The sequence below is a fragment of the Cyprinodon tularosa genome, unplaced genomic scaffold, assembly GCF_016077235.1.
Source record: "Cyprinodon tularosa strain WSP-4 unplaced genomic scaffold, ASM1607723v1 ctg593, whole genome shotgun sequence".
In the NCBI taxonomy this organism is placed as follows: Eukaryota; Metazoa; Chordata; class Actinopteri; order Cyprinodontiformes; family Cyprinodontidae; genus Cyprinodon; species Cyprinodon tularosa.
The window spans coordinates 20,642-43,687 of NW_024039333.1; the positions used below are offsets into that span (position 1 = coordinate 20,642).

Sequence of the window (23,046 nt, forward strand, 5' to 3'; positions counted from 1 at the left end):
AGAAGTCAGTCTACAAACCAACAGCATGGAGGCTCCTCTGGCTCAGTCTGAGGGGCAGAGATACTGATTGAAGCTGCGAGTCTAATTACACGCGTGGTTATAATGAGAAACTTCGCAGCGAGCTCGAGCTGCTCTGAACTGACCGATGATTGACAAACCCGAGCGCGCGCTCACTGAAAGCCTCTGACACGCGCACGACGGAAGGTGATCAAATGCTGACAACAGAGAGCACGGGAAGGTATCTGCGTGGGGAGGCATCTGCGTGGGGAAACATCTCCGTGGGACTCTCTGTGCGGAGGATTCTGATTGGACGCGTCCGGAGCAGCATCCACTGTGGATTTCATTTACATTTTTATTTTCAATCTGCAGTTTGGAAACATTCCCAGCTCTTCAGGACCCATGTGAGTTTGGTGACATTAGTATTTCTTATTATTTCATGTGTACATTTAGGATCATATTTTTTTCCTGTCAATGTTTTTGCTTTTTAATCGTTGGTTTCAGACCAAGAAGTAAATTAGAATAATTTGACATGATTCTAAATCCATAAAAATGTGTATAAATGATAGTGGTTTTTGCAGCGTAAAGTTGATTAAGCCTAATAATTATAGGGATTTATCTATGTGGTGAGAATTCATTGCTTTTCTTAGACATAATGCTGTATTTATTAAAAATTTTATCTTTTCAAATAAATCCATGTTAAGCTCAAATTTGATCAAAATTTTGATCAAGGGATGTTAAAAGACATTCCAACTTCCTTTAAAAACGTGATACATCTATTTATTTAGGCTAAATTAAGAACTCTAAATCAGCTCAGCCTTATTTAGCCTAGATGCTAATATTTTTAGTGTTTAAAACCTGCTAGTTGTAGGTTACATTAAGTCCATTTTCAGCACACCAATATAAACCAAGTGTCCCTTCTCAGTGGATGTGGCTCCTGATAGACTGTTGCAGTGAGCCATATACCAGCATGAAAAAAGTACCACTATTTTTAAATATGTAGTCAAGCCTAGTGGAAATTACAAGCCAATGTACATTTAAATGTTATTGTATTTAGATTCTACTAAAAAACTATGAAAAACAAAACAAACAAATACAAAAAGCAGTAAAACATTGTGTTTTTCCCCATTCAAGGCGAGATATATCTGAATATTAAAGGTTTGCTCTCACTTAGAATGCTCTAAGGTTATTTTTTCAATTCAATTCAATTCAATTCAATTCAGTTTATTTATATAGCGCCAAATTCACAACACATGTCATCTCAAGGCACTTTACAGTTCAACCAGATCATACAGTCAAATTGATACAAAGTTTTCTATCTAAGGAAAACCAGTTGATTGCATTGACTCATTGACTCAAATACAATCCCCCACACTAAGCATGCTTGTAGCGACAGTGGAGAGGAAAAACTCCCTTTTAACAGGAAGAAACCTCCAGCAGAACCAGGCTCAGTGTGAGCGGCCATCTGCCGAGGCCGACTGGGGTTCAAGGAGACAGAAGCAGAGATACAAAAAGCAGCTGTAAAAGGCGGCCCCGTCCAGGAAACACACAGCCAGGCAGACGAGCTCCAAGGCAGCTCCCATGCCAGAGGACGAAGAGAGCACATCCACTCAGTCACGGTCAGAGAAACAGGACCACACTGGAAAACAGGCCGATCTCCAACATCTATTAACAAGGGTGTTGATAGAAGCAGCACAGCTGATGTTTTTTTCCAGGATGACGTCACAGCCAAACAGGAACAGACGAGGCAAAGCTACTCTGAGGAAAAGCAGAGAGAGCAGAAGGTTAGAGATTGAACTAACAGATTCTGCAGAATAGGAGAACAGAGAGAGAATGAAGCAGAATGATGAAATGGGGGTCCCTATGTCCTCCAAAAGTCTAAGCCTATAGCAGCATAACTATAGAGATAGCTCAGGATAACCTGAGCCACCCTAACTATAAGCTTTATCAAAAATGAAAGTTTTAAGCCTAGCCTTAAAAGTAGACAGGGTGTCTGCCTCACGGACTAAAACTGGTAGTTGGTTCCAAAGGAGAGGAGCCTGATAACTAAAAGATCTGCCTCCCATTCTACTTTTAGAAATTCTAGGAACCACTAGTAAACCTGCAGATTGAGAGCGAAGTGCTCTGTTAGGAACATAAGGAACAATCAGATCTCTGATATAAGATGGAGCTTGGCCATTTAAGGCTTTATATGTGAGAAGGAGGATTTTAAATTCTATTCTTGATTTAACAGGAAGCCAATGAAGAGAAGCCAGGATAGGAGAGATATGATCTCTCTTTTTAATTTTCATTAGAACTCTGGCTGCAGCATTTTGGATCAGCTGAAGGCTTTTAACTACAGTTTGTGGACTTCCTGATAGTAAAGAATTACAATAGTCCAGCCTTGAAGTAACAAATGCATGGACTAGTTTCTCAGCATCACCCCTGGACAGGATATTTCTAATTTTTGCAATGTTCCTCAGATGAAAGAAGGAAATTCTAGAAACCTCTTTGATCTGGGATTTAAATGACAGGTCCTGATCAAAAATAACACCAATATTTTTTACTTTATTATCTGAAACCAGTTTAATCCCATCCAAATGAAGTGACTGGCTAATCAGTTTCTTTTTCAGAGACTCTGGTCCAAAGACTATAACTTCTGTTTTGTCTGCATTCAGAAGCAGAAAATTAAGAGTCATCCAGGTTTTTATGTCTTCAAGACATGCCTGTAATCTATGTAATGGGTTAGCTTCATCTGGATTTATAGACAGATATAGCTGGGTATCATCAGCATAACAGTGGAAATTAATCCCATGCTGTCTAACAATTCTACCAATTGGGAGCATGTATAAAGTAAAGAGAATTGGTCCTAGCACTGATCCCTGTGGTACTCCACAGGTAACCTTTGAGCGTGTTGAAGATCTATCATTAACATGAACAAACTGAATTCGATCAGATAGATAAGATTTAAACCAGTCTAGTGCTGTTCCTTTAATTCCAACAAAATATTCAAGTCTTTCTAAAAGAATATTATGGTCAACTGTATCAAATGCAGCACTAAGATCCAACAGGACGAGCACAGATACAAGTCCATTATCTGAGGCCATGAGAATATCATTACTGACTTTCACCAGAGCTGTTTCAGTGCTATGATGAGCTCTAAAGCCAGACTGAAACTCTTCAAAAAGTTCATTATGGTGGAAGTGATCGCAAACTTGTTTGGCAACTACTTTCTCAAGAATTTTGGATAAGAAAGGAAGATTGGATATAGGTCTATAATTGACCAAGTCATCTGGGTCAAGAGACGGTTTCTTAAGCAGAGGTTTAATTACAGCAATCTTAAAAGCTTTAGGTACATATCCCTGTAACAGAGATAGATTAATCACATCTAAAATGGAGGAGGAGATCAAAGGGAATACCTCCTTAAATAACCTGGTTGGAACTGGATCTAACATACAAGTTGAAGGCTTAGATGAAGACAATAATTTTGCTAATTCAGAGAGTTCAACTGGATCAAAGCAGTCTAAACCCGGTTCAGATTCCATGACTACCTCAGGTACAATCGCGGATAGAGGAGTGCTTATGATCTTATTTTTAATAAGATCAATCTTATTTATAAAGAATCCCATAAAATCATTGCTGCTAAGAGCAGGTGGAATGGACGGTTCAACAGAGCTATGGCTCTGGGTGAGTTTGGCAACTGTATTAAAAAGAAATCTAGGATTATTCTTATTCTCCTCTATTAATGAGGAGAAGTATGCTGCTCTTGCTTTACAAAGGGTCCTCTTATACAGCAGTAAACCATTTTTCCAGACTAGGAAGGACTCTCGCAGGCCTGTGGAGCGATATTTTCTCTCCAGTTTCCTAGCATTTTGCTTCAAAGTACGCAGCTCTGCATTAAACCAAGGAGCAAGCTTTCTATTTTTAACAGTTTTCATTTTCAAAGGAGCTGCATTGTCTAAGGCAATACGCAGATAACTAGCAACCCCATCAACAAAATCATCAACCTGTGAAGGGGAATAAGCTAAGCTTTTGCACTCTGCAGCACTGCTCAGTGACACAGAGCAGAGAGAAAGTGAAGCAGATTCTTTAAAATTTATAACTGCACTATCTGATAAAGATCTACTAAAATTGAACCTTCTTTTGGGGAAGGAGAACTCTGTTAAAGTAATCCTGAAGGTTATTAGAAAGTGGTCAGAGAGGACAGGGTTGTGAGGAAATACTGTTATTTCTTCACATTCTATGCCGTATGTCAGCACAAGATCCAAAGTATGAAGATGAGAATGCGTGGGACTATTCACATTTTGAACAAAGCCAATAGTGTCTAAGATAGCATTAAAGGCTGCTCTTAAGCTATCGCCTTCAATGTCAGCATGGATGTTAAAATCTCCCACTATGATGACCCTGTCAGTATTTAATACCAAATCAGAAAGGAACTCTGAAAACTCATCTAAAAATTCAGAGTAAGGACCTGGTGGACGATACAAAGTTACAAATAGAAGAGGTTTTCTTGCCTTGAAATTTGGATCAGGGAAATTAAGGGTTAAATGTTCAAAAGAGTTGTAGGAATTAATTGTTTTGGGAGTAATCAGTAAGTCAGACTCGAAGATTGTTGCTACTCCTCCTCCTCGCCCAGAACTTCTGGGGATGTGAAAATTTAAATAGCTTGAAGGAGTTGCCTCATTTATGCTCACATAATCCTCTTGCTGCAGCCAGGTTTCTGTAAGGCAAAACAAGTCAATGTGATTATCACAAATCAAGTCATTAACTAGTAGACTTTTAGAGGAAAGCGATCTTATGTTAAACAGACCGCATTTAATTGTTTTAACTTTTTCCCCAATTGGAGTTATTTTGATTTTAATTAGATTATCATGATTTACTCCTTTGGGAATCTTTGCTAATTTATTAGATTTTGGTCGTGGGCAAGACACTGTCTGGATGGAGTAAAGAGTGGGTAACAGTAGAGAAGCTGCAGAGATGTGTGTTAAACTACAACTCTGCTTCCTGGTCTGCACCCTGGGTGGTCAGGGTTTTGGAGGACTAATAAATGTGGCCAGATTCCTAGAAAGAAGAGCTGCACCATCTAAAGTGGGATGGATGCCGTCTCTCCGAATCAGACCAGGCTTTCCCCAAAAGGATTGCCAATTATTAATGTAGCCCACGTTGTTTTCAGGGCACCACCTAGACAACCAGCGATTGAATGACGACATGCGGCTAAACATGTCATCACTGGTCAGATCAGGGAGGGGACCAGAGAAAATTACGGAGTCCGACATTTTTTTGGCAAACTTACACACCGAAGCAACACTAATTTTAGTGACCTCCGATCGGCGTAACCGGGTGTCATTACCACCAGCGTGAATAACAATCTTACTGTATTTAACCTTATCCTTAGCCAGTAGTTTCAGGTAGGATTTGATGTCGCCCGTTCTGGCCCCCGGCAAACATTTGACTATGGTCCCTGGTGTCTCTAATGCCACGTTTCTGACTATGGAGCTGCCAATCACCAGAGTGGGCTTCTCAGTGGGTGTGTCACTGAGTGGGGAAAACCGGTTAGAAACGTGAACGGGTTGGTGGTGACCAGTGGGCAGAGATCCACGACTACGCTTTCTGCGTACAGTTACCCAATCGCCTGGCTGCTCAGGCACTTTTGGAGGACAGCTACGTGGGGGGCCTACTTCAACAGCCTGAAGCCTGGATTCTAACTCTGACACCCTCGCCTCCAAAGCTACAAAAATACTACACTTATTACACATCCCATTATCACTAAAGGAGGCAGAGGAATAACTGAACATCTGACACAGAGAGCAGGAGAGAGGAGAGGAAGAAGGAAGAGTTGGAAAAGAGTCAAGGGAGGGAGAGAGAGAAGCCATAGCAATGCTAAGCTAGCGCTAGCCTAGGCTAGCTACTTCTTGCTATCAGAAATAAAACCGTGTGAAACTGACAAGTGCTCAGTAGAAAAGTGCAGCAGAAGGTGCTATGTTTTAAAGTAGTCAGTTAGAGTTACTTAGATACAGAGATATCACAGAGAAAATAACTTAACTTCAGATGGAGATCCTCTGAACAGCTGCACACTCAGTTGCACACTCAGTTAATCCAAACAGGAAGATTAACTTTTTCAGTTGTTTATAGAAAAATCAACTGGACATTGTTTGGCTAAACAATATTTAAAAAGAAGCATACTCCAATAAACCTAACAAAAGAAAGACAAGAATGATTCCTCATTATTTATACTGAGCCTTTAATCCTGTTTGAGGTGAGGGCAGGGACTGGTAGGGATTGGAGCTGAGGGGCCAGTACATTTGTAGCTGTTCCCAGTTTTTGTGATAAAAAATATAAGCAGCAACCTTTTGTTAAAGCTGTTGAGACAAATTTCTTTCTAAAAGTGCTGTGCTGCCCACTTATCCTGATTAGTTTGTAGGTGTTGCTACAGGAGGTGCTGAAAGTTCAATACTTCAGATCTCCTTCTAATGCGATTTGTTAGCACCAAGTGTTTTTCCACATCGCCGAGCATCAAAGGTGGGTCCTCCTCAGCAGACAGCTCCATCCCTGGCAGCCTCTGTTTCTCACACAGCTTATCTAATTTCTAGTCTTGAAATGCAAATCAATGCAGATAAATCTTTGGCTTTAACTTCATGAATATGATGTGTGTATATGTTTGCTTTCTCTCCCTTCGGCAAAACAAGCCTCTTTGTTTCCAAACGAAATGCTGACTCCATGCTGAGAGTCGCAAAATAAACATCTCTTCCTGCTTTCCTCCTCCGGGCGTAATGCATCAGCAAAGTTCAGGATCTGACCTCAATTCCAGCAGTGACCTGCTGGCTTCTCACTGCAACTGGACAGCAGTGGACAGGACCCCACAGCTGCCTACTTTTTCCACAGCAGCGAAAGTCAGAGTGATCATTACCTTCACCCTGTGTGGCATATCTACTCTCTGCAATCTGGCTGTTCTCTGGGCAGCCAGCGGCCAGAGACGCAAATCACACGTACGCGTTCTGATCGTCAACTTGACAGCAGCGGATCTCTTGGTGACATTTATTGTGATGCCGGTGGATGCTGTGTGGAACATCACTGTCCAGTGGCTTGCTGGAGACCTGGCGTGTAGGTTTCTGATGTTCCTCAAGCTGCAGGCCATGTACTCGTGTGCTTTTGTCACCGTGGTGATAAGCCTGGACAGACAGTCGGCGATCCTCAACCCTCTGTTGACAAGCATGGCTCCCAAGAGGAATAGGATCATGCTGATGATAGCGTGGGCAATGAGTGCTTTGCTCTCCGTCCCTCAGGTGAGGAAATATTTTATGAGTTGTTTTGGAAAATAACATTTAAAAAAGGAAAAGCAGACAGAAAGTCAATAGAAATCTCTCAAACAGCTGATTTAGGCACAGGATTAAAGGTATACTAGAGGAATTTTATACATTTTTGAAAAGACCCACCCTCTACACTTAAAAAAAAATGCACATGCACAACCCTGTACCAGCTCCAAAAAAGGAATGTCACCCTAACCCCTAAATCCCTCAATCTATATAGAGCGGGGACTATATAGTGAACTTTATAGTGAAATCAGTTAACTGACCGTTCAGATAGATGATAACTGCTTTTTGCTCTGTTTGGTCACGTGCGCCATTTTTCTTATTAGTTGCCGATGTCGGGTTGCGACAGCCTATGGCGACAGCGGGCAGCTGTGACAGCAAATCCCATAATGCTTTGCGAGTAGAGCTCCCTGCGCAAAGCATTCTGGGTTATATCTGCCTCTTTTGAGGCCTTTCTTTTCTTCTCATACACTTCGTAGACACTTTTTCTCTTACAACCCTCGACCATTTTCAAAGAACGGCGGTGAGAAAGGTGAGCTTCAATGACTGTCTGAAACCGTAGCTCACCACCGAAATATGCCTGAAAGTGCGCAGAAAAATATAGCTAACGGGATGAACATTTAGGAAGGCCTTATGTAAACATATCACCAGAATGATTGACAATTAGGAGAACCACTTATTAAGATGATCCACCTGGAAATAAAAGATCGTCCTCTATACCTTTAACCTCCTACATAAAGACACCGGAAATACAGACCAATTTGAAAATATTATTATTTCCTTATTTTATTTAGTGTATACATATATATATATATATATATATATATATATATATATATATATATATATATATATATATATATATATATAGAGAGAGAGAGAGAGAGAGAGAGAGAGAGTTATTTTCGTTAGACAAATATTTAGAAAAAAAATAATCTTTTTTTTTTTTTTTTTTTACAAAAATATCTCTTAAAAACTAATCAAAATGAGCAGAAAAGGTCCTGGTAATTTGCTGCAAGGACCTTTTCTATTTTCTTTTTACGGATTTTTTTTTTTTTTTTACAGTGTATTCTATATTGTTATCATAGTATTCAACAAAAATGTTGCAGTTGCATGAATTTTTATATATATATATATATATATATATATATATATATATATATATATATATATATATATATATATATATATATATATATATATATATATATATATATATATATATATATAATATCAATATATATATATATAGGGTTTTTTGTCCCGTGAGAAGAGTGGTGGCACAAGGAGGTGTTATAGAGCTTTTGTTTTCCATTTTTATGTGTTATTGAAGAAATATCAGACTATGGTAATATTTCTAACTGGAAAAACTGAACAAAATTTATTTTTGTATACACTCTGTGTAAAAAATGACAATAAAGTCTAAGTCTTAAAAAAAAAAAAAGCAAAAATAATACCTAAACACAGTAAGTTACTATCAATGGAACTATGTATTAACTAAAAGCATGATTACCTAATTCCATATCCTGTAAAGGAGTGAAGGGTAGAGCCAGTTAGAAAATGAAGAGTTTTCTGCTGGCTAAGTGTATAAAACTGATGAACTGCCTTCACAGTACCTGTTCTGAATTGCTTGGTGATCTTCAGGCAAAAATCACACTGGAAAAAAATCTAAATCTAGATAAGTCATTTTTTTCCTTAAAATAAATGCATATTATCCAGTTATCATATCTTAAGAGTAGAAATAATCATTCTATTGACAAACTATCTCATTTACCTACTCAAATTAAGAGTAAATACACTTAATTTAAGAAATTTTTATTTATTTCTAGATCGTTTTTCCGGTGCAAACAATTCTGCAAAAAAACACATCATGTCTTGAGCACGAAAAAGAGGTTTCAGCAAAGGGTCGACAAACAGTAAACAGTGTTCTTCTGTTGTGTGAGTATATAGCGAGGAGACCTGGGAGGCAGAGCACAGCCAGGTTGGCAGGATTCTTCAAAGAAAAAGAGAATAAACAACACCCAAGACCTCCTGTATGCTTTACAGCATTACAAAGAGTCAGATATCAACTTGTAGGCAGGGGGGGATTTACCATTCTGCAATACTAGGGCCCAAAGTTCCTGGGGGCCCAAAAAACATGTATATCGTTCTTTCATGTGTTAATGTGTATGGTTAATACAGCTATTCCTTATTTTTGCACATTAATTATGTTTTTGATAAAAATCCTTTCGCTAAAATGCTATCGGAACGCTTATAATATTATGTGTTTCTCAGCCCCCCCTTCAGTGTCCACCATATTGGATCAGTCCATTTGCTGCACATGTTCAGAAAGGTCCAAACAGACAGCAGCAAACCATTTGTGTGCTTTTGTCGTTATATTTAGTGACTTTTCAGACCCCTCTAGTTCTATTATTTCAAAAAAGCGCCTAGCGCCAAGTCAAGCAACTTTTTTCTGCTACTGGAGACTTTACCGACAACATCTAAAAGCAGCGAACTCTGCTCTCCAGAGCAAGTAGATTGGTAACCCCGCCTCCTGCTCTCCTCTATCTTGTCTGCTGTCATGATTCATGCAGGTATTATTTCATCCAAATGAAAAATGGAGAACAGATAAGCAGATCATGGCTTGTCTACACTGAAAAGAAGGACTGGGTTATTTACTTTGGCCTTTTTGGAAACACAGGAAGGAGCAATCAACTAAGTGAGCTTAGTGCTTGGAAAAAATCTTTCATTCCTTTGAGACAGCATAAAAAGTCAGCTGAGTACAAAACATAGAGAGGAAAACAACAAGAAAAGGGACAACAGACAACATAGAAATAAAAACAACAAGAAAAGGGACTATAAGAGAGGGACAAATATTGTATGTCTATTCTATTCAAATTTCTCTATCTGTATAATGGTTCTGTTTTATGTGTTTTCTTCCCAATTCAGAGGGCCCCTGTCCTTGCCTAGGGCCCCAAATTTCCTAAATCTGCCCCTGCTTGTAGGTATCTAAATATGTATGTCATTACATTAGTACATTTTTCAGTTTTTATTTTGTAATGTAGACAAAATATTTCAGATAGCGATGGTTCATTTCAAAAACGAATTTATTGATACCAAAGGGAAATCAAATGTAACTCTTATAGGGGTTTGTTTTAGGAGTTGTAGATGTTTATAACTGTAGGCTGGAAGGATCTCTTGTAGTGATCTATCTTACCAAGGCCTGATAAAAGCTTCTGAAAGAAAAGACTTCTGGATCTTCACAGATTCTAAATAAGAGGTGCTGAATTGCATGTTTTCAATAAGTGGGCGTGTTGCAGGTGATTAACAAAGATAGCTGTTTAAATGTTAAGACGTGGAAACAATTTTATTTCTGCCCATGAAAATGAGCAGATTGTGTGTACTACTGGCATCATGAGAGTTGTCATAGAAAGATGAGATTATTATTATTATTATAAGTAATATTTATTTTTCCACTGCACTGAACTTTTTAATATTAATGCCCTTTTGCACCATTATTTTAAACTGGTTTCTTTTTCTCCTGTATTGTTATATTCTGATCCCTGCTCCACTTTATATTGGTAATGTTTATCTACTCCAGCTGCAATATCATTACACTGTTGTGAGTCGTATGCAACAACATTTGGTTTTGTATACACAAAATGACAAAGTTAGTCTAAGTTTAAGTTTAAAGCCATTAAGGGAGGAAATAATGATACATTTTAAACAATTTATGATAAATATTGGTAGTGCATGTCATAACCTCTACCACCTTTAGTGCTATGACTAAAATAAGAGAAAATAAAACATAGCTGTGTTTTGTGTACTTGTTTTTCCCAACTGGTGGGGACAATTTGCTGTTAAACCTCAGCATCGTGGGGACCAACCGTCCTTATGGGGACCTCCACCAGGTCGCCTTGGGGGAGGTTATTGTTTTAGGTGTTAGGTGTTAGGTTTTGGAATAAGGTGTGAATTGAGTTTTGTATAGGGTTAGGTGTGTACCTGTATTGGTTAGTTTAGGGTAAGTTAGTTTAGGCTGTAGAACTCAGCTAAAAACAGTGTTGGGACTAACACACCATTAAGCGATGGGTTACAGTAAATATGTTACTTATCAACATGTAAAAGTCAGCAACATGTTAGTCTTTACTATGCTTTAAACTGATTTTTTATTTGTTAATTTGTTTATAAATAAGGACTTCAGTTTCCTGGTATAAGTGCATGTTGGGCAAGCAACTGCTAATGGCAACTTCAGCATGAGCACAGAGGAGAGACGATGGGGTAGAGCCACTGATCCAATGACAGTGTTTCTACTGGACAAGTGCTCAGTGGGAGAAGCTGTTCCTGGCATTGGGTGGGGTTCTGGGATGTTGCATTGTTTGGCCCCTTCCTTTTAGGAGAACCGTCTGTACAGCAGGTGGGATACAATCACCATGCCCGAATGCATCTCAGCTTGTGGTCTCGGTTTGCCTTGCTGCCGGCCCTGAGCCTGCATGCGGCCTATGCCCACAGTCAGGTGAAGGGGCGATGGGGGGTGTCTGGCACCTGCGCTTGGGTGGCTGGCGTGCTGTACTTGGCTTAGAGAAGTGGACTAGCTGGGTGTCGTTATTGCCTGGAAGCCATCGGTTTAAGAAGATGATATGGAAGTGGGGGCCTGGAACGGCTGTGACTGGCAGGAAGCGGGGTGGGCTCTTTGGCTACATGTTCTGGCGTCTGTGGGGGCAGGTGTGTGGTTTATGGCGGGATGCCTTAGGGGGCCCTGGCCGGCATTATTGGGGTAGGTTGTGCTTCCTGGGGGATAGCCTGGAGTGTTGTTTGGGGTAGTCCTGGGCTACACAGCTGCCCTTCGTCCTAATCTGACCGCTCCCTCTTTTTTTCCGTTTGTCCCAAAGCAGTGTGGGGGTCTGTGGGCCGGTTCCCCCAAAGGTTATTGGCCCACAGACCCGGGGGGATAATGTATGTATGAGGATTGTAACAATATGTTTAGTGTCTGCCTCTGTGTGTGTCTCTGTTTAGTGGCCCCATTGGATCTCAGCACTATGGCATATGTGGTCGGGCCTCTCATGGTAGGGGCCTCTCTGGGATTTGGCCCCTCGGGGGTCAGGCTCTTGAATGCCCTTCTCTGTTGAGCAGAGCCATCCGTATGTCTGCCCTCCTTTTGTCTGGGGCTCGTCTCGCCTCCTTTTCTATCCAAGGCCCTGTAGGGTGAGTCTGGGGCCCCTCCAAACCTGCTATTCAGCATATTTTCCTACTGAAGTAGCTTTGTAGGTCCTTTATACAAAAGCGTACCTTTGCATACATTCCACAGAAGTTTGGTTCCAGGCGTTCTGGGATACGCACTAATACTAGATACTAAGCAGCAGCTACAGATTTATACCACCCTGAATAATATTGTGGACTTTGTAGATTTCTGCCTTCGACACATGGATATCCAAGGGATACCTGCTGCCTTTTAAGCTTTTTTTTTATGTTTACTGTGGTTATCTGTTATCTTCTTCTTGGTGCTGTTGTGTTCCCTGTTTTCTTTCCCTCATCTCATGCAGGTGTTGAAGCAAACTTCAAAGAGTTTTTTTATATCTTTTGTTCTGTTTTTTTGCTGTTTTGTTCTATTTTCTCTCTTTTTATGCACTCTTACCTGTCTCTCCCTTTCTCTCTCCCCTTAGTTCTTATACCCTCTTTCTCTCATCTCTCACCTTTCTTTCTGTCTCTATGTCCACTGCAATACGATTATACTACCTAACTTATTTTCATAACATTTTAAAATACAAGTAGCAAGCAGAACTTTATGGCAACAGGCATAATGGTCTGCTTGTGAAAGAAAAGCTGTTGGGTTATCGTTTAGCTCTGGAACATCTATTCTCGGAGAAATATTGAAAAAACAAGACACACATCCACACACCCATCCACACACACACACACACACACACACACACACACACACACACACACACACACACACACACACACACACACACACACACACACATCACACACACACACAAATAGAAAAAGTGCTCACTGAAGGTAATTTTTAATGCTGGGATCATACTTTTTTTTTGGAATAGTGTAGCCGCTGTTACACTATATGCAATGCTATTATTACCAAGTATATATTTCATTTTTGTTAAACAGCTTGAAAATCATCATTTTTCAACTCCATACATATTTTACAGCCATTTTATATGGCATTGTACTGATACCTTCTAGTGGCAACAATGTCTGCAAATATTTGTGCATGTCAGTTTGCACTTGACTTTTAGAGGTACTAAAAATATAGAAAACTGTGTAGCCACAGTTGACTCTCTGATTTGGAAATTGGCTTTGCATGTGGTAAATGATCACATTTGCATATCCTCCACAAAAACTTCAACAATTCAGTCATTTGAATATGGTTTGCATATGAAATTCAACATAAAATGGCAGAGTTAAAAGTGTGGCAGACCTATAGAAACCATGCAGCATCATTAATAATATGTTCTGTCCTTGCTCTTGGGGTCCCTTTGGGCGTCTGGGGTTTTGGGTCCCCGGCGCTTGCCTCAGTGCTCTGGGGGGGCGTGTCTTTGGCTCTTCACAACCACTATTGACCATTTTTCCTTTGGATAAATTTTACATGCACAAGTGCACTCTCACAAACAACTACAGGTGCTTGGCTCCAGGTACTTAGTGATTCACTTCCATACAGAAAGCCCATATTCTTATCTTTAGCTACCATAGTATACATGTCTCTCTTTGCAGGTGATGAAGCAGACTGAAGATCTTTTATCATTGTCCTTTCTTGTAACGGCTACACCTTTGCACCTTCAGCTCAGCCTGCTGTATTTGTGGATGCTGAAGTATTTCAGCTCCTGTGTTACCAGTTACTTGCTAAAAAATCTGAACCCCTCTTCATAATAGTGTGCAGTGTTATTTTACTAGAAAAGTTGGTCCTGATCTAGTAAGATCACAATAAAGAGAGCTAAGTGTGTTGTGCAAACAATTAATGCACATTCAATAACTTTTTACAGGTTAGTGGAGTGGAGTGGTTGCTGTGTTTAAACAAGGATTTTGCTTTTGTGGTAATGGCTCGCACCATGGGGAGTTTGTGTGACTCAAAGGCAGTTGAAATGTGCAACTCAACTTTGCTTTGCCCAAAGATGGTATCTCTATGTGGAAAAGATGCAGCCAGAAGGAAAGACTTTTTCTGTTTGAATGAAATGGAAAAAAGAAAAGAATGAAAGACTTGTTGCCTATGAAATTATTTGCAGCCAAAACATGCAGCAGTATAGCCTCAGGATCCTGGGCCATTTCAACTGTTACACCAGTCAAGTTTGTGGCTTTAGTTTTTGAAATCAATGTCACCCAGAAATGCTGTCACCTCGACTTTTCTGAAACTTCTGAAGCAAAACACCATTTTTTGCTTTGGTTTTTGTAATAGATAGATAATTTGTTTAATTTTTTTCTTGTCTTTTGTGAAATATATGTCAGATTTTAGTGCATATAAAAAAGTGGAAAAATGTTATCCAGCAGATATTCTCCCCCAAAAGTAAATATGACTGCGTCCAAATCAGTTTATCCAGCAGCTAAAAAATAGCATTTCTCAACAAAGGATATTTTAATAATTTCTGATGCATATTCTTCCTCTTCTCTCGCTTTCTCTCTGCAGACATTGTTGTGAGTGACTTTGCATCTGATTTTCAAACATGCCAAATGTTAATGCAGGAGCAGGACCCACAGTTTATTAAATAGCACTGGGGTTGCCAAGGGATTACATTTGCATATAACTTTCCTGGTATTTTGCAGGTTTTGATGATCAGCATGTGTTCTGCATACTGACAAAGACTAAATGGCTTATTCTTCCTGTTCTGCTCATTTACAGATGCAATTTTTAGTAGAACAGCTTCACTCTTGCTATAAAATTGCATATTTTCATACACGCAAACCTCTAGTAGTTTAGACACCTATTGTTTTGAAAAAAGATATATAATTTATATTGTTGGTCTAACCTGAGCACAGCATGTTCTGGTTGCCCCATGTCAACCTTTAATAAGAATTTCCTTTACAAAGATTGCAAGCTTCTTGCAATCCCTCTTTCATAAGCACCAGCTTTATAAAGTGTATGACTTACAACTGTTCTGTTGACAGCTTTGATGTGTAGGATTTGATCTAGAGGGGCGCATCTGGCCTCAAATTAACAATTAACTAAATTAATTGTGAATCAGCGAATCCAATTCCAAAACACAAAAGGACATTTTTTGTTTTTGTAACAGCGCAATGTAACCAGCGGCTTTCAGGGACGTTAAATGAGCTTGAATTTTAAAAATGATAAAAGTTCATACAAATGAATAATCCCTGTATTGAGGAAAAATAATTGCATAAAAAATTTATTTATTTTTTTTTTACTATTCAGAAGATTCGCCTAAAAACAGACTATTTGCTGTTGCTTTATCACTGATACAGGATCATTTTATGTGCAAGCCTTTTAACAGAAAATGCATTAAAGAAAGATGATTGTTATTCATATTTCCTCTCAGTTACCAGGTAACCTTCTGAGCTTCATTCATCTTTATATTCTGCAGTGAACCAAACTAGCAGTTGCAATGGACTATAATTCTTTAGAAAGAATGTGAAATGATAGGATCATACAATAGTTGACACAGGTCTAAACGTGGGCCTACCAGATAATCAATAATTGGGATGTTTAGTTGACCTACATCTGTTGAATTAGGAATCATATATTTTCATTTACTATATAATTGTGAATTATGGGCTCATTCCTCTTATGTTGATATGGTGGGCAGTTTAAGAGCATCTGATACTGAAATTGCCCATCTTTAAAAAAAAATAACAGCTCGATCAAAAGAATATGGCCAATATGAAAAAAGTTTGAACTCTCTTATAACAATGCATTAGAATTAAACTTTTAAACATGCTTGTTTCATTGCTTCTCTTATGCTCCTTGTTATATTGATGTTTAATTTTATTGATGTTTAATTTTATTAACCCGACATGAAGAGTCAGAGTGGAAAAAATATGCGGCAAATGCTGTAGGGTCAGGAGTCCAGCCTGTTGTGGCCATTTATGCTAAATTTTTGTAATTTGTTGTTTCTACAAATTTAGTTTTTGTCTTTTGGTATATAGAATATATTTAAAGCTACAGTGTGTAATAATTACAGGGATATACAGTCAGAAATGTAATATATTATACATAACTATGTTATTTATCATCATCTACGAGCTCAGCCTCTTAACCTTAATATTTGCGTTGCCTTAGAATTCGTTATTTATAATTACATAGGAGCGGGTCTCGCAGCCATGGAGGCAGACATCTTTGCGCTACGGCAGCCCAGAGCCAATAAACTAGCGATTGCGAGATCGCCAAAACGTCACAACGATGTAGAAAAAATAACGGGTATATTTATTATCTTAAGTCTACATGAAATCTATACCCTACACAGACTAATGAAATACTATATGTAAAATTATCTATGTAAACAAACCTCATCACTTGAGAAGGTAGGTGATGCGGACGTCGTGGAAGACATTTTGTCCCGTAATGCTCGCCATACTGTTGGGGGGGAGAAGCGGTGGGGGGGAGATGTTCTTGTTGCTGCAGTCTGCAGTCTGACCGCTAGATGTCGCTAAAAGTTACACACTGTAGCTTTAAGTTAATTTAGAACCAAAATGTGTTATTTATTTTTTACATTTGGAATAGTTTGGAGTAAGTTCTTAATTGTCTGACCCTCCCATTAATTTGAGTGATTAGGAGCACACCAGGTGTTGGAGGATGTTTGGTAAAATGTCTAGTGTGGACGGGAGGTTTTGAAAAATGATTTTTTGACCACTTTTTTGGAAGCTTAAAACATTAAATTTCGTTTCTACTAAGTTCCAAGACACTTGAAGTATTTTTTTTATATTTTTTATTTTTGCTTTTTAAGTCAAGCTGGAAGTGTGTACAAAAACAAAATCACCTGTTACCACCCATGGCCTTCATTGGAAACTTTGGTATTCTATTTTTGTTGGAACAGAAGGCTGCGACACAGCCCAAGGCAGAAACATCGAGATCAAAAGGCCTGGTCTATCAAAGTCATTAATAGTCCACCTGTACAACAGAGGTTTAAATAGCTGGTGAAGATTCTCAGCCATCCAGGTAATAGTCATTCCAAAAAAGTTAAAAAACAATCCCCTGGACTTTGTTTCCAAGTTTGAAAACGTTTCGCTTTCCATCCAGGAAGCTTTTTCAATTCAAAATGTGAGAAATAGTGTCGAGTTCGAGGGTTTATAGAGTGGACAAAAAACGAAATTTTGTTTTGGCTTAAGAAGACATGCAAATTGAACTGGAAGAACGGGTCCACCCCTTAGGAATGGGCTGTTGTTTGGGTTCTTTTTTAGCCTGCAATGCCCATTACTCGTCTATGTCACTGAAGTGGGGGTTGTTATAGGGAATGGTTGGCCTGGCTGAACAAGCGAGATGTTCTGTTCCCCTATATGGGGGTTGGAATTGCGATGATGGCTGGAAGGAATCACTGAATTGTAGGTTTTTGAAAGCTGAAATCTGAGTCCAACCCATCAGTTTAAGGTCGGTTTTCCTTTCTTAACATAGATGGCTTCCTTCACACCCCTTTAAAACCACCTGATTTCTTTGTCCACCTGTGTTCTTTTGTCAAAGTTCACATTTTGGACAAAGCAGCAGGCACGTGCAGAGGGGGGGGCTAAGGGGGCTTGAGCACCTGCCCCTTTTGTTCCATGATCCCAATGTGCCCTTTTGGTCCCCTTTTTTTTTTTTTTTTTTTTTTGACACATGTACTGAAATTATTATTATTATCTTTTTTTTTGGCAAGAAAAACAATACAATAAGCCCTCCGGTCACATTGTTACCTTTGACCTTTTGCCGGTGACGACGCACTTGCCTCTCGCACAGTCAGATAAGGCGGCTAACTGCGGAGCTAAAGGTAGCGAATATTCCACATTACACTGTGGCCGCTGCTCATTTGGCCCTAAGCAAGATCAACCATGATCGGACGGATGGCTATGTCTTATGTCTGCACCGCCTCTCCAATGTCAACCTGAATAGACATGTAAGTGAAACCAAATGAGCCCCATGGATGATGCAGTATTGTTTGATCTAAAACACTGTTTGCTCTGTGCTTTTAGTCTTTTACATTGAAAATTATGTTTTTTAATTCACAAAAAACTGTTCTGTAATGAACCCTAACCCTACACCTAACCCTGATTACAGAACAGTTTTTTTGTGAATTAAAAAAAATAATTTTTGGTGAAAATACTGGAGTAGGCTTGCTACTTGTCAGACAACGGAAAACTTTGAACGTTGTATAATTTCTCTACTTTAGCAAAGAGTAGCGGTTTAAACGGAGGAAAGTATAGGACAGGCGCGCCTTTCTCTGAAGAACTACTGAGCGGGAGGAGACAGCCAGGTGAGGAAAAGCTGTTCTTATCTATCGATTCAGTATTTTTATCATACAGACATTAGGCTGTTGTTCTTGTGCTATGAGCTAGCTGCTAGCTAATGACTTTGCTAGCAAAGCAAGATAACTAAAAAGCTTCCCTGTGTCGTTAATGATAGTAGGACATTCTTCAGTATTACTTATGCAATAGGGGCACATCGCCCGTCAAAAACCTATCATCTCCATAATGGATATATGTCTGATTTTCTAATTTCCTTTGCTGCATGATGTACATTTCATTTATTCTAGCGTTAGGTAAATGTATCTTAAAGGAGAGCTCATCCAAAACTACCATGATAGATATATGATAGATATAATGTATGAAGCTGGTGAAAACAAAACTGCGCAGCTTATGCAAGGAGGATCGGTTGTCAGACCTTCTTTTGTTGGCAATCGAGAAGGATGTGCCAATCATTCACAGTGAGGTTATTAACATTTTTAAAGACATGGCTAACAGAAAACTGCTGCTGTGAACAAAAGAGAACAAAAATAGCAAAAATGCTTAAAAGTTGGAAATTTGTTTTTAAACAGTTAAATCACCATGACGGAAAATAAGTTTTTGGATCATAATCTTGGATTTAGTTTGGGGGGAAAAGAAAGGCAAGAGACTGAAATAAATAAGACATTGACCTTCACTCAACACAGAAAAGATGAGACAATGAGGAAAAATAGAAAAGACAAACTGACAAGAAAAAACGAAGAGGAAAGATTGAAGAAAATGTATATAGGTACTTACAAAATACACTAAGACACGAACAGAGTAGGCTTTTCTCATGGTGACATGCATTAATAAAATGTTTGTTTTGTTCTTTTTTTTCTGCAGTTCCACGTTAAAGTTTGATGCAGCAGCTCTGCTTTTCTGAATGGACTGTCTCCATCTCCACTGTCAGTACAGCAAACCAGGCAGACATTCTTTTTTATAGATTACAGTACACTAAAAGGTTGCATTGTGCCCTTGTATGCGTTTTTAACAGTTTAATTCTGTAAAGACAAAATATGTCTGGTGGTCCAGCTCTGATTTACATCTTTGGCTAAATTGCAGGTTTGAATATTGTAATACTTTCCTATAACAAAATAGACCTGCAGAAAGAAATTACTAATAAAATATTTTACATATGCATAGTTCTATGTTCTATGTAGAGATTTCCCTTAGCTTTGATTGTATGTCTCACAATTTTGTAATTTATCATTGTTCATTAAAGTCTGAAAGCTATGTGACTTTGTTAATATTCTGTCCTAAAATGCGATAAGATATGCCCTTCTTTTTTTTTGAGCACCTGCCCCTTTAGTGGTCTCTGCACGGCCCTGCAAAGCAGACAGGCATTTTGAGACGAGTGTGAAGGAAGACAGGAAGAAAAAACAACCTTAAACAACCCCCATTCCAAAGGGACAGACCCGTTCGTCAGGTTCAAGTTGAATGTTTTCTAAGCCAAAACAAGTTTTTGGGCTACTTGATGAAGCTTCAAACTTAACCATATTTCTGACATTTGAATTGATAAAGCTTCCTGGATGGGAAGCGAAATGTCTTCTAACTTGGAAACAAAGTCCAGTGGATTATTATTTTTTTTTACTTTTTGTAAAAGTTTGAATAGCCCTCACATGTTTATGGTGTTGGTTGGATCATGCTGTGGGTCTGGTTTGTTGGTAGTGGTGTTACATCATGCAAAGTATATACCGATCATGACTTCTAAACACAACTGTACTATCATGTTTTGAAACTCCTCATCTTTTATTCTTTATTGCTGTTTGTGTTTAACACAAATCTAGCAACATAGACTAAACTGCTTGGTCCAAAATAGACGTTTTCCTGTCCAGAAATGTTACTTAAATGAGGATCGTGAAAGACAGAGATGACTTGCATTCAAAATGAGACTCTAATGTTTGTTTTTTTAACTATTTCCACAGATGTTCATTTTCCATAATGTAACCATTACCGATCCAGCCAACTTTACCCAGTGCACCACTAGGGGAAGCTTTGTCACTCACTGGCAGGAAACGGCCTACAATATGTTCACCTTCTCCTGGCTCTTCCTGCTGCCACTGGCCATTATGATCACCTGTTACAGCAGGATCTTCATCCACATCTCTGAGCAGATGACCAAAAAAAACGGTAAATGCAAAAATTAGACTCTTAAACAAAGACTCTCAAAATTTTAAAGTGGTCATAGAATGCAAAATCGAGTTTACATTGTCATAGATGAAACGAAACCCCATCAACATGTCCTTTCTATGCAAATCTCACAATTCTAAACTTACACCATAAAACTGGAGAATCCAAACGAAGCACCGAATTGACGTCAACTCGGGGATGTTTTCTTATTTGGTTCTGGCCTGTACTTTTGTCATGCCCCGTAATTGACATACAGTCCAGCCCACTGGTTCACTGGCCCAAGAAAATTAATAGAGGTAGATGTAAGACAACAGTTTACCTGTTTAGCCTACAGTTGGGTTTACTTGTATTTACAAGAATTACAAAGCAGGCAGTGTTTCTGTTAATAATGAGCCAGAACCACGGGCATAAATGCAATGTTCCAGGCTGCACATAGGAAGGTGAAAATTTTCAGTCTTCCCAAGGATCCAAAGACTCCACAGGCATGGATTATTTTTGTCTATCAAGATCCCTGCAAAGTTTGAGGCTCAGCTGTTCATTTGCTCAAAGCATTTTACCACAGACAGCTTTCAAAATTTTGGACAGTTCAAAGCAGGATTTGCTAAGCCTCTTTAACTGAAATGAGGGGATTTTCTGACCGTAAGGCCATCACAACCACAAGCTGGAAGTATGATTTTGTAACTAAGCTGTTGATAGCAATACTAGCATATCTATGAGGACCAGATTTGGGTTTCTGAAAAGGAGGACTGCTGGGCCGCTGACTGAACCGGAGCGGGCATTCGAACCGAGCCTTCAGCTCCGGGGCTGGTCCGGGAACCCGGGGGACGGGGGCAGGTAGCCAGCGGGGGACGGAGCGACAGAACCCGACCTGCTGACAGTAGCCTGGACACAGGAGGCCCCGTGCTTCCCCATGCCTGCCTTACCGTGCTTTCCCATGCCTGCCCAGTGTGTTTCGACTCTGTGCTGCACTGTAGTTGACTAAAGTTTTGAAATTCCACCCGGACATTTTTTTAAGGAATGAAAAGTAGGACATGTCCATGAAAAAGAGGATGTCTGGTCACCCTACCATGTCAACAATTTGATGTTTCAGTGAGTGAGAGCTTGTTGCTATGATGCGTCTTTGCTCAGCAGCTTTGCTCGCTGTAAACCAACCAATCAGCGCACAGCTCATCTAAATATTCATGAGCATACCTTAAAAGGAAGAAAACCTGTCATTTGATTCTAGAGCTTTTAACCAGGCTAGAATTAGGGCTCATAGAACAGCAAATATGCCATTTTCAGCCCAACCAATATTACACACCCTACAGTATTCAGAGACCTTAAGGACCAGCACCAAATACCCTATGGAATTATTCTATGACCCCTTTAAAACCTGAGCAAAGTACAGCTGCGTACATTTTATAATGTTCTCCTCACTGATGCGTGGTCCATAGAGGTTTCTCAGAGTTATTTTAGATCAGCTGAATGCTGAAAACTTAATGTGTGCTTTAACATATAATTTATTTTCACACTTATATCAACTTATTTAGTGGACCTCTTTTATTTTTTTTTAAACATTTTTATTGTTTTTTGTTTTGATTTACAGATTCAATGTTTTTGAAATTATTTATCATAGCCTCAGTTTACTTTCATGTAACAAAACTTGACATTTTACCAGGAGTTTATTCACCTGTAGAAGCGACTATAGAGTGAGTTGAACATATGATTCATAAAAGGTATGATAGATGTCCATTTTTCTTGTAGTGTCTACTGATGAACCACACCTTCGCTGCTCAAAGAACAACATCCCAAAAGCCCGAATGAGAACGCTGAAGATGAGCATCGTTATTGTTGTTTCCTTCATAGTATGCTGGACTCCTTACTACCTGCTGGGACTTTGGTACTGGTTCTTCCCTGACGACCTGGAGGGGAAAGTCTCACACAGCCTCACCCACATCCTGTTTATCTTCGGGCTATTTAACACCTGTCTCGACCCCATCATCTATGGCCTGTTTACCGTACGCTTCAACAGAAGACTAAGAAACAACTATAGCAGGGCTACCATCATGTCGGGGCTGGACACCAACATGGTCGCAGTGGAGTCTGTGAAATATACTTTATCTGCTTTACCTTCTAAAGGAGGATCCCCAGAGGGAGAAAACGATAACTGGGGACAAAATGAGCAAAAATCCGCTGACTGCAGCTTCTGAATGGATTCAGCTATTGAGGATGAGGTCATCATTTGGGCACAGAG

The 23,046-nt window shown here is 39.3% G+C and overlaps 1 protein-coding gene across 1 annotated transcript; it reads left to right on the plus strand.

Annotated features, from left to right (window-relative positions):
• The first annotated feature begins 283 nt into the window (after positions 1-283).
• LOC119797658 (gonadotropin-releasing hormone II receptor-like) lies at positions 284-23,046 on the plus strand. The gene is made up of 4 exons (XM_038306826.1): positions 284-401; positions 6,663-7,259; positions 20,609-20,813; positions 22,557-23,046. The coding sequence occupies exons 2-4, from the start codon at positions 6,747-6,749 to the stop codon at positions 23,000-23,002; spliced, it is 1,164 nt and encodes a 387-aa protein (XP_038162754.1). The 5' UTR covers positions 284-401; positions 6,663-6,746; the 3' UTR covers positions 23,003-23,046.

What these genes read in the sequence shown, in the direction of transcription:
- LOC119797658 (XM_038306826.1), top strand. Translation starts at nt 6,747, where the DNA reads ATGCATCAGCAAAGTTCAGGATCTGACCTCAATTCCAGCAGTGACCTG. An exon ending in CTTTGCTCTCCGTCCCTCAG is followed by an intron (nt 7,260 to 20,608) that starts GTGAGGAAATAT and finishes CTATTTCCACAG; the next exon opens with ATGTTCATTTTCCATAATGT. An exon ending in GCAGATGACCAAAAAAAACG is followed by an intron (nt 20,814 to 22,556) that starts GTAAATGCAAAA and finishes TTTTTCTTGTAG; the next exon opens with TGTCTACTGATGAACCACAC.